General features: G+C 44.3%; 1 protein-coding gene across 3 annotated transcripts in view; it reads left to right on the top strand.

The window, feature by feature from the left end:
- VIT (vitrin) overlaps window positions 1-12,225 on the top strand; it is a 96,072-nt gene that overhangs the window by 6,738 nt on the left and 77,109 nt on the right. For all 3 annotated transcript variants that reach the window (XM_036334865.1, XM_036334864.1, XM_036334863.1), the window contains exon 2: window positions 11,209-11,278. In XM_036334865.1, coding sequence (XP_036190758.1) covers window positions 11,227-11,278 — 52 coding nt within the window. In that variant the 5' untranslated portion in view covers window positions 11,209-11,226. The remainder of the gene's footprint in view (window positions 1-11,208; window positions 11,279-12,225) is intronic.

Raw genomic sequence — 12,225 nt, 5'->3', positions numbered from 1 at the left:
AGGGGGGAGTTACACTGCATGGTCATGTGAATGTCTTATCCAGGGAGGCTGAACAGAGAGGGAAGGAAGCCAGGGAGCAACCTAGGTGGATCCGTGGGGAAGAGGAGGGCAGAGGGAAGAGCAAGGGCAAAGGGCCTGAGGCAGGACCTTGCTCCCAGGCCAGTGTCTCTGGAGCAGGCTGAGTGCGGAGGAAGAGGGGAGATCAGGGTGTGGTTTGGACAAGCAGACACAGTGGATACCATCCCGATGCTCTTCCATTTCCCCCAACTGCCCGCTCGTACACTGTCCCGTGGGCGGTTCTTGCCTCTGCCCAGGGTGAAATCTGAGTAGACCCCTTAGTATTGCAGATCACGCTTCTATTTTTCAAAAAGACTTTGTTCATATTACATCTCCAAACAATCTCAGTTGTCATTCATATAGAGATAATATTTGGGTAATAACAACTTTACAATGGCCTTCCCAGTTTGAAGTTTCATCATCCACCTCTGGCTTGCTTTCTGCAATGGGAAGGGGCACGATTAGATTCTCTCCTTCTCTGCCTTATGCCTCTAACTGTCTTCCCCGTGGCTGCTGTGACAGTCTCTTTGAGGGTGCAGAGAGGAGAGGTGGGTGCAGAGAGGAGAGGTGGGCGCAAAGGGGAGAGGTGGTGCAGAGAGGAGAGGTGGGTGCAGAGAGAAGAGGTGGGCACAGAGAGAAGAGGTGGGCGCAGAGAGGAGAGGTGGATGCAGAGAGAAGAGGTAGATGCAGAGAGGAGAGGTGGATGCAGAGAGAAGAGGTAGATGCAGAGAGGAGAGGTGGGCACAGAGAGGAGAGGTGAAGGTGACAGAAAGGCCTCTGAGATGCTACTATTGTGAGCTGGCATTCCGGTCCATTGGGCTTGGTGGGAATTTACAGTTGGTTCTTGTTTCTGTGGGGTACTTCCCACTTTGTTGGGGACCCCTCACCCATGTTCTCCGGATGTTGATACATAAGAATCTGCTCTGGCTGGTGTTTACAGTTCCTCCCTCAGCCCCTGTGCAACTGGTGATCTAACCCCAGCTGCTTCCTGCTGTGGGCTCCCCAGCCCTCCACACACAACTGGTTTCAGGGAGTCCAACAGCGACTCCAGGCTGGCTCTCCACAGGTAGTCTCATTTGCCACAAGCTCCTCCCTCTCCTGTAGATGTCTTAGTCACCAGTCAGACACCAGTCCCCTATGCTCCAGCCCCAAGGGACACCACCGCTCAGTAATTTCCAATGGGGTTACTGGGCATCCAAGCTGGACTCAAAGGAGTAACCAAGAACCGCAATCTTCAGCTAACTGCCAGACTATACAGAGGTTACAGACGCCAAGAGGGTAGCTGGAGTCGGAGAGCAGGAATAGCTTTAGAAAAAACTGTTGGCAGTTCCCTCCTCCTCTTCATCCTCCTCCTCCTCCTCTTCCCACTCCACACACTCCACCCACTTCAGGCAATAGTGAGAGGAGCCTCAGGACCACTTTGGAACATGGAAGTAGTCGGCACGTCATCTCAGTTGAAACTAAGACAAAGGATCATCCCATTTTAACATTCCATGACACAGTCAATTACAATGCACTCAAATGTCTATTTAGATGGGCGTATTATGTCTGGTCAAATTTAAAAATATGCCTGATGAATCACTTTACCCTAAATAACATTTGTGTGAGAGAGAAAGCTGTGAGCGAATTCAGGCCCAAATATAACTCAAGACAATCTCTTGAACGTAGAACTAAGACAACTTCATTACACAATGTATGTATTTTACAGTGTGAGTCTTAACTACTGTCAACAGAATACTTTAAAAAGCCTAGGATATATGTATCAGCGTAAAAAGAAAGATGAAACCATCAGCGGGGTGGTCAAATGGGGGTACTGAGCGGGGTTCAATGTTTGAGGCCTGGGATGGAATTCTGGTTGTTCGACATACTCATTCTATAACTCTGGACAGCTTGCTAAGGTTCTCTAAGCCTCAATTTCTCACTCTGAAAAATGGGCATCAGAGTACTTACCTGACCGGATCACCATAATAATTCAATAAGGTCACATATGTGCAGTGTGTAGCATATAGTAAGCATTCAGTAGATGACAGTTATTGAAGGAGTGGACTCTAAACTTCTAAAACTTTCCATGAAGAACAAAGGTACCAATCCCATCTAATGTAACAGGCCACTAGATAGCTGGGTCAAATTGGCAGGAGGGTCATGAAAAAGGGTTCGAAGGCCTCGTCAGAGCTGGCAATGGTCCAGAGAGGGCCTCTTCTGGTTCCTTTGGAGCTGGGTCTCCTGCTTTGAAGCGACTCTCTTTCTGCTGGTCCCCACCACCCTCTGGGACTTACTCCTCCAGAGTCCCCAGTTGCTCAGCCTCACACCACCCTCCAGCTCCCCAGTGCTTGCTGGGATTCAGGAATGCACTTGGACGCTTAGCCCCAGGCCTGCCTCTGGGCGGCGTGGGGAGAGCTGGAACCCACTCTTTATCAAGAGGCAGAGAGGAAGATAGTATGCACTTTACAGACACACCCTCATCCTCCTTCCCACCTCAGCGGGAAGGCTCTGCCAGATGTGAAAAGTGTTTTTCCTGTGCCTCCGAATGGAAGGCAGAGCGAAAAGAACAGAATGTTCAGGCCAGGCAGGCTCTGGGGATCGCAGTTGGACTGAACCAAATACCCAGCTCCAAACTCACGGCCCCTTGGCAACCGCAGCCCCCAGTGCCCCAGGAGACAGCTCGCTGGGAGGAGGCAGTGTCAAACGCAGTAGGTGGAGAAGCTTCAGATGAGAGAACTCATCGTCCAGACTCCGCGGGAACGCTGAGAACGCGCCGTTTCCAGAGTAACTAAGGGGCGGTCAGGGCCCACCTCATCCTTTACTGAGGCCTCCCCCCTCACCACCACCACCACCGCCCCGGACTTATTGCTCTTCGTGCCCCTTCCATTACAGAGGATAAATGACTCTTGGAAGCAGTTCTCTAGAGCTCATTTGGGGGCATGCCTGCAAACTAGTATTTTTTCCCACTGGCAATATAAGATCTAAACTACCACTTCAGAAACGTAATTACTGCTTGCAGCCTCCCTAGAAATCACTGTTGGTTGAAGCCTTGGTGGATGTGGTAAGCATTACCATATGTCAGGTTCTTAACGAAGTAACGGTGACGGTCTGACACACACGCACCACAAAAGGCTTTCCCTTTTTGGTTCCCTGACATGTAGGAACATGCCACATGGATCAACGAACCCCACGGCCAGGCATACATCTGTCTTTGAGCACACGCATGAGCCCTCTGACGCACCCACGGGCCCAGGAGTGAAGATCTTTGCGTTAGGGTTTGCCCTGGCCGCACAGGCAATCCAAGGGATCCCAGAGAAGGGGATCCTGAGTAGGTCACATGTTAGTCATCAAGAAAATTACCTGTAATACGTGTGGGAAATTCCTACGCAACATTCTTTTTTGTATATATAAATACTTGGGGAACTAAACATGGTCTAAATCAGAGTTTGTCATTTCTGATGGATGCTCTTAGCATGTCGTGCTGGGTAATTCTTGGTTGGGTGGGCTGTGCTATGCATTGTAGTATGTTTAGCAGCATCCCTGGCCTCTACCCACTTAAAGGCCAGTAGCATCCCCCACCCCAAGTTGTGGTAAGCAAAAATGTCTTCAAACATTGCCAGATCTTTCCTGGAGGTGAGGTAGGGGTGGCAAAAACACCCCTAACGGCCCTAGCTGGTTTTGCTCAGTGGATAGAGCGTTGGCTTGCAGACTGAAGGGTCCTGGGTTCGATTCCGGTCAAGGGCACGTACCTCGGTTGCAGGCTCCTTTCTGGCCTGGGCCCTGGTCAGAGCTTGTGCAGGAGGCAACCAGTCAATGTATTTCTCTCACATCGATGTTTCTCTCTGTCTTTCCCTCTTTCTTCCATGCTCTCTAAAAATCAATGGAAAAATATCCTCGGGTGAGGATTTAAAAAAAAAATCACCCCTATGGAACCCTGACCATAGATACATGAGGGACTCCACAAGGACATTCTTACAGCAGAGTTCCAAGGTCACGCACTCCCTTTTGCCTCCCAGAGTGTTCCAGGTGTGCAGGCTATCTCTCCTCTCAGTGGCTGCCACAGCTCATGAGATTCTTCCCAGAGCTGGCTCCAGCGTCAGATTCAGCTTCTCCACCCCTGCCTCGATGCCACCAAAAGACAAGTACTCACGCCCTTCCCATTTTAATTGTTTTCATTTTACCACTAATCATTTCAGGGAAATGGGAGATAAATAAAACAACAAAGCTTCCAGGAACAGAAACTAACTCACACTGGCTCGCGCAGAAGGGCCCAGCAACATCCATGTCATGCACAGGAGACCAGGTCCAGCTGGACCTCCTTCAGACTGGAAATGGGACCTGGGAAGTGGCCAGAAACTAAGGCGTCTGCTCTCTCGGCTTCTCCCTGGGCCACACGCTTTCTCTCTCCATCTCGTTCTGCCCTCGTCTTCTACATCTTAATCAGGCCCCATATGGCCTCCAGCTTGGCTCCCACAGTGTTCAAGGCTTTCAGTGTTCCGATTCCAAAATCCCAAGGGAGATCTTGATTGGCCTAAGTTATCTTTTTTTGCCAGACCATTAAGTGTCCAGCTTAGTCACTGAATTTCAGTGAGTGTTATCTCTGCATCTGAGCCTAGTATTTGAGGCCCTTCAGAAGTCTTGTGTGATTAAAGTTATAGATGTAACCAGGCTTTTAAAAGTGAAAAGTGCTATACAAATGGGGAGTGGAATTTCCATTTTATCGTAATATCATACAATAAATCATGAAATCATTTGGAATTTACAATACCAGTCACATGAGGTGTTCGATAGAGTGAAAAGAGCACATGATTAATAGAGATCCGGGCTGTGTGCCCTTAGGGGACTTCACTGCTCAGAATTATAGAAATAATGTCCATTCTACTTCAAGAGGTCTTAGGTGGTCCAGACAAGAGAACTGTTCAGAAAACACTCTGCAGACTGCATACACCTATCTGCTCTGCATGGACAGGCATTGGGAACGAGGGAGCAGTCAGGAATAATCTTTCAGCTGCAAGCCCAACTGAAAGGGAAGTTCATTGTCTCACCGGCCTCCAGGCACAGACAGTCAGAGCTCCAGCTCCATTTCTCACCACTCACTTAGCTCCCCGCCTCCTCTCTGTGTTGGCCTCAGACTGACTTGTCTCATGGTCAGGAGCAGACCTAGAGCAAACTGCCCCCCATTCATTTCCAACCCGAAAGGTAACCTCTCCCTGAAAAACATGGGAGTCAAGTCCTTCCGTTCTGATACAACTCAGGACACGCCCCCTTGAACTAGTCACAGTCCCTTGGACAAGGAGGCCCTGTGCTGATGGGCTCAAGCCTGAGATCTTGAAGCAATCATCAGCAAGGGCATATCTGTATATGTAATAGAGCTCACTCTCTCCTTCATAGAATCCCGGGGAATTATAATAGTGACCGCTGGTGTCATGGCAACAGGAAATGCGGTGTTTCAGGCCCGGCCCAGAGCAATGTGGTCTATGTAAAGTTTCTCTGCAGATGGAGGCCACCTCCACATAGTGGCTCAAGTACCAACCTTCCCTGTTCCATCTTCACCAGATAAACTCACGCCCACGGACAAGCAGCTGAGGCCTTGCATCAGGCAGGGATGAGGAAAGCAAGACCGCAGATGTGGCCGCTCCCCATTCAGAGATGTCTGTCCTCAAGGGAGTTCTGGCATTTTGGAAACACAGCACAAGCCTCTCAGAACTATTAAATGTTTCCAGATGGGTCTCGGATCTCTCTGCCTCATGGACAAAGAGTATTGCTAGGTGCTCCCATGTAGCATCATAGATCAGGCAAACACCAGCATTACATAAATCCTACACATCCACCAGGACATATTTTCTGCAACCAAGTGGCTCAAGTAAGCCTCTAAGGGGCTTATTAAAAATGATGAATGCACAAATAATGTTTAGGCCTCCGATTTCTCCCTACAGCCTAAAGGATCCATTCCGCATTCTTTAGGGATGACATTCAAGGCCGACATGGCCCCTTCTTTACTCTCTACCAGTCTGATTCTTCTCCCAGCCTGGCTGAGCAGCTCCTAGTTTCTGAAGTTGCTCTGTCCCCAGTGTCCTGTCTCTTCTTCACAAATCATTGTTTTCCAACTTGCTAGTTAAACTAATCCAAGCCTCTTCCATCCCCACACCCCAGGCCTATCTGACCACCCACCCTTTTTGCCATCACTGTAACCTCAACAGTGGAGGTTCTCATTTGGCTGCATGCACAGCGGAGTCACTGGGGAGCTTGAAAGCAATACTGATATCAACTCAGACCAATTAAATCAGAATGTAGAATGAGGGAGATGTCTTGCTTGTTATGAAACAGCCATGGCAGGTGGTGGGATGCAAATGCACGGCCTCTGGACTCAGAATTCCTGATTTGAATTCCAGCTCCTCTTTTTTCCAGCCTTGTAGGTAACCTTGGGCAAAGTACCTAACCTATGTGTGTCTCCAATTCCTTACCTCTAAAATTAAGGCAAGAAAAACCCGTACCTGACCAGGTTGTTGTGACGATTATGTATTAATATATTACTGACACTTAGCATGTGCTCAATTAATGTTAGTTATGATGAGTGCATCAGTCTCCCTCTAAAAGACTCAAAGCAACATGATGATAGGACTTGCATCTATTCCTGTCTGCCTTGCCCAGAGTATACACAGAGATTGTTTTTCTGAATGATTAAACAGATGTATGGATGAAAATGAATTTTGACTTTAGGAGATCAAGAAGATTTACATAGAAGAAGTGGTCCATAAGCTAAACCTTGAAAGATGGATAGTTATGGGAGGCAGGTGAGGAGTGGTAAAGTGAGGTATTCCAGCAAGCCTGGGTGTGCTGGGGTCAGAGGAGAGGATTACAGAAGAGAATTGCTATGAGATGCTTTGAAAGGTAAGTTGGACCATTTCATGATAAGTTTTTAGTGCCTCACTAAGGAATTTGGGTTTTATTCTGTACAAAATGAGGGGACTATGAAAAAAAAGTTCTGAGAGGATGAATACATAATCAGACCTGAGCTTTAGGATGTTGATTCTTTCCAACTGGAGAGAAGGTTGACCTTCAAGCAAGGAAAGCAAGGAGCAAGGAGTGGCTTAGGAGATGACTGTGGCTTCTCATTTATATCAATATTGTCTGTAAATGGAAAATCTTCCCAAGAGATCGTCTTATTAATTTCTGATTTATTAACATATGTGCACAGGGTAAAGATTTAAATAGAACAAAACTGTAAACTCAGTCCCATCTCTGATCGCCACTTACCCAGTTCTCTTTCCCTGAAGCAACAACTGTTAGTGAATTAAAAAGAATTATGAGAGTACTATGAGCAATTTTACATAAACAAATTGAATAAATTAACAAATTCCTAGAAACACAAAACCTACCAAAAATTATTCATAAAGAAGTAAAAAATCTAAATAGATCTACAAATACTAAGGAGATGGAATCAGTACTCAACATAGACTGGAAGTTCTAGCCAGAGAAATTAGTGAAGGAAAAGAAATAAAAGTCAACCAAACTAGAAAGGAAGAATTAAAATTATCCTGTTTGCAAATGATATGACCTCATATGCAGAAAATCCTAAAGATTCCATAACAAAATTACATTTCATCAGAACTAATAAATAAATTCGGCAAAGTAGCAGATTACAAAGTTAACACACAAAATTCAGTTGCCTTTCTATACACTAACAATGAACAATTCAAAAAGAAAATTAAAAAACAATTCCATTTATATAAAAAAAATACTTAAAAATTAACCTAACCAAGGCGGTAAAATTCTTGTACAATGAAAACTACAAAACATTTCTGAAAGAAACTAAAGCAGACATAAATAAATGGAAACATATCCCATGTTTACAGATTGGAAGACTTAATATTGTTAAGATATCAATAGTACCCAAAGCTATCTACAAATTCAATGCAAGACCTATCAAAATCCCAATGATGTTTTTTGAAGAAATAGAAAAACCCTTCAAAATATTTATATGGAATCTCAAAGGACCGCAATAGCCATAGCAATCTTGAAGAAGAGGAGAGCGAAAGGACTGTTCCTGATTTTTTATAACTGACTACAAAGCTACAGTAATCATAATAGTGTGGTACTGGCATTGAGACACACACACAAACAAATGGAATAGAATAGAGGCCAAACATAAACCCTCTTGTACATGGCCACGTAATTTTTGAAAAGGTGCAAAGACAGTTGCTTCAACAAATGGTGCTGAGCAAAGTGGATATCCACATGCAAAAGAACAGTGCTGGACCCTTGCCCAACACCATATACAAAAATTAACTCAAATGAATCAAAGATCTAAATATGAAACCAAAAAATTACAAAATTCTTAGAAGAAAACATAGGATAAAAGCTTCAAAACATTAGATTTGGCAATAATTTCTTGGATATAACACGCAAAGGCATAGACAATAAAAAATAGATGAATTGGACTTCATAAAAATTAGAAATTATTTTGCATCAAAAGACACTAGCAACAGAGTAAAAAGGCAACACAGAATGGGAGAGAATATTTACAAATCATATATCTGATAAGGGACTACTATCCAGATTGAATAGATAACTAAACTTCAACAACAAAACATGATTAAAAACTGGGCCAAGTACCTGAACTGACATTTCTCCGAAGAAGAATACAAATGGCCAACGAGCACATGAAAAGATGTTCAACATTACTAATCATTAGGGAAATGCAAATCAAAACTACAATGAGATGCCACCTCACGCCCACTAGAATGAATACTAGCAAAAGAGACAGAAAATAACAAGTGTGGCTGAGGATGTGGAGACCCTGGGACCCGTGTGCAATGTTAGTGGGATTGTAAAATCGCATCGCCACTCTAGAAAACACATGAGGTTTCCTCAAAAAATAAACATAGAATTACCATATGATCTAGCAATGCCACTCTGGGAATGCACACGAAAGATTTAAAAACAGGACCGCAAACAGAACAATGCACACCCATGTTCATAGCATAGCTTGAGTGTCCATGGACTGATGATCAACTGATGAATAAATTAAAACATGGGGTATATGCACACAGTGAAACATTAGTCAGCCTTAAAAAGGAATTTCTGACATGTATTACAATATGAATGAACCTTGAGAATATTACACTATTAGAAACAGGCCAGTCACAAAAAGATCAATACCATATGACTGCACTTATATGAGTGTACTTAGAGTAGTTAACATGGCAGAGACAGAAAGCAGAATGGTGGTTGCCAGGGCTGGGGGAGCAGGAGAATGGGGAGTTAGCGTTTAATGGCATAGGGCTTCAGTTTTGGAAGACAAAAAGAGTTCTGGAGATGGATGGAGATGATGATAGCACAATAGGAATGTGTTTACTTAAAAATGGTTACGATAGTAAATTTTATGTTTGTGTATTTTACCACAATAAAAAAATTAAGAGAAAAATACTGCAAAAAACACACATATAAACATAAGGCCACATTGTTGTTTGTTAGCAACTTGCTCTTTTCTAGCTCTGAGCAACAATAGATCTAATTAAATTGGCTGGCTACTCTACTTGCTGCAATGTGTGTTCTTATTTCACAATCCGGCTTCATTTGCCTCACCAGACTTCCCATTCAGGATTCTTTCTATTACATCTCACAGCACAATCCATAACATTATGAATCAGTAACACATTCTTTTGAAAACCCCCATTGTTCCATTTCTGCTAGAACCATGGTGAGCACATGAGGAATTAAGATTACCACTGTGGGCCATAACTGGTTTGGCTCAGTGGATAGAGTGTTGGTCTGTGGACTGATAGGTCCTGGGTTTGATTCTGGTCAAGGCCATGTTCCTTAGTTGCGGGCACATCCCCAGTAGGAGGTGTGCAGGAGGCAGCTGATCGATGTTTCTCTCTCTCATCGATGTTTCTAACTCTCTATCCCTCTCCCTTCCTCTCTGTAAAAAAAATCAATAAAAAATACATTTAATTTTTAAAAAAAGATTACCATTGTGTACCCCACGCTCCATGACATCGGACCACCTACAGAAACTGCCTAACAGGGCTGGTGGCTGTCCTCAGCCGGCCGCAGCCTCTAAAATGATTGAGAGAGAGTTTGAATTTTTTTTTACACATTTCAAAAGGCACATTTACATTTTAAGTGTGTGAGCAAAGAGAGTAACTGAAGTTTTAAGAAGGAAGACTCAAAACATTCTCATTCCAAGAGACATGGAACAGACTGACGGATCTCGGATGGGAAGGGAAGGGGGCCGGAAGAGATTAACCACAGAACTTATGTGCATCTATGCACTGCCCGTGGACACACACAGTCCTGTGGAGAAGGCCTGGGGTGGGGCGGGCACTGGGTGGAGAGGGGCAATGGATGAGGGAAAGAGGGGACATCTGTAATACTCTCAACAATAAAGATTTTTTTTTTAAAGATTTTGGAAGCCTTGCTCTACACCACTGGTTCTCAAACTTGGCTGTACATTTGAATAACCTGGGGAGGTTGTTAAAAGCTTAATGCCTAGACTCCACATGCAAGAGATTCTGATTCAGTTTGTCTGAGGTGCAGCCTGGGCATCTGAGCATTTTAAAACTCCTGGATGGCACTAGTATGCAGCGAAGTTTGAGAGCCACTGCTCTATAAACTGTCCTATCGTCCTATGGGGCCTGCACAGCCTCTAATGTTATAGTGATATGTGACTACGGATGTTTTCCCACTTCTATTAAACTATGTCTCTTAAGAGCAAGAGTTGTTGTTTAATTCCATTTTTTGTCACCTAACAATACCTAGCCATATAATAGGAATTTAATACTTATTGAATGAATGATAAACAAATTATTTGTAATCTAAAATTGCTCTCTCAGTACCATAAGTGTGGCTTCTGTCCTAATTTGAAGACCGGTTGGACATATTCTTGAAATTGTCAAGTTATTTCCGCTTCAGTTCTAAGCAGAGATCAGATCTCTGAAGGGCAGAAGGCTGGTGGCTAGAACGGGTTTTCTAAGTGAGAATGAACTCTCTGGGTACCAGCGCACTGGCCACTACCATCTGCATGAGCTCTTAGAGGAACTTGCGGCTTAAATCCTCAGACTCCAGAGGGCAATGCAACACGAACAGCCTTGCCCCACACTCCAGTGCATCCCGCTCAGAACTCCTGGCTGAAATGTGATGGTGTTATTGTTTCCTCCCCTCCAGGGTGCCACTTGGAGATTCATGGGGGTTGTTGTCCTCACCATGAAGGCAGCTGTTATTGAAATGGTCCTTGGTAAGTACTTTTATATGTGTATCTGGATACACCGTTAACATTCTCCTAAGGTCCAAAGAAATCCTGCCAAGAAAAGCATATAACAGCATAGAGTATCTCTTTATGATAAACCTTTTGGAGAGAAGTCGAAGTGAGAATGCTAAGTGTAGACCAAATTCAGGGTGTGTGTGTAAATATATTTTTATGTACAGCAAGTACATCCATTACATTAGAGTGTCTCTATGTATTGCATACACACATATACACACATATATGTATATGTATTCTTCAGCAACTAACAAATATTTCAGATAGACCATATTTACAGATTCTGAACATAGAGGCGCTTTTGCCATATTAATCTCTCAAGAAGTTGTATCACTGACAATGGCCTTACTTGTACCATTTGGCAACTCATACCTTCAGAGATGAAACCCTTTACACTCCTCCATTATCACCAGAGAATGCAACACGGGAATCAGCAGGTCAACCAGAAGGGGGAAGATTGCAGATGGGTGTAGCAGTAAGCCAAACGGTCATCTTCTGCTAATCTCCACCCCACTGTGCTGTGGGCTTGTCAGAAGGGTCCCTGTGAAACTATTGCCAGGAAAGGCTTTCCGACAATCTGTACTAGTGGACTGGGGCTGCCATAACCAAATACCACAAACTGGGTGGCTTAGAACTACAGTTTTATTCTCTCATGACTCTAAAGGCCAGAAGTACAAACTCAAAGTGTCGGTAGGGTTGGTTTTCTCAGATGGTGAAGTCTGTTCCATGCCCCATAATGAACCTCATCCTATCTGTGTGGCATTCAACTGGCCATTGGTCTTACTCTCCGAAAAGCTGTGTCTTGCTCATGTTGCGTTTCCAGTGCTGAGCACATCAGATAGGCCCTCAAGAAATACTGCTAACAGTCAATCAAGGAAAAATACCACATGGTCTCACTCATTCAGGGATAATAAAGACCA

The sequence above is a fragment of the Myotis myotis genome, unplaced genomic scaffold (assembly GCF_014108235.1).
Source record: "Myotis myotis isolate mMyoMyo1 unplaced genomic scaffold, mMyoMyo1.p scaffold_m19_p_14, whole genome shotgun sequence".
NCBI classification, from domain to species: Eukaryota; Metazoa; Chordata; class Mammalia; order Chiroptera; family Vespertilionidae; genus Myotis; species Myotis myotis.
This window is presented reverse-complemented; position numbering and strand designations above follow the sequence as displayed.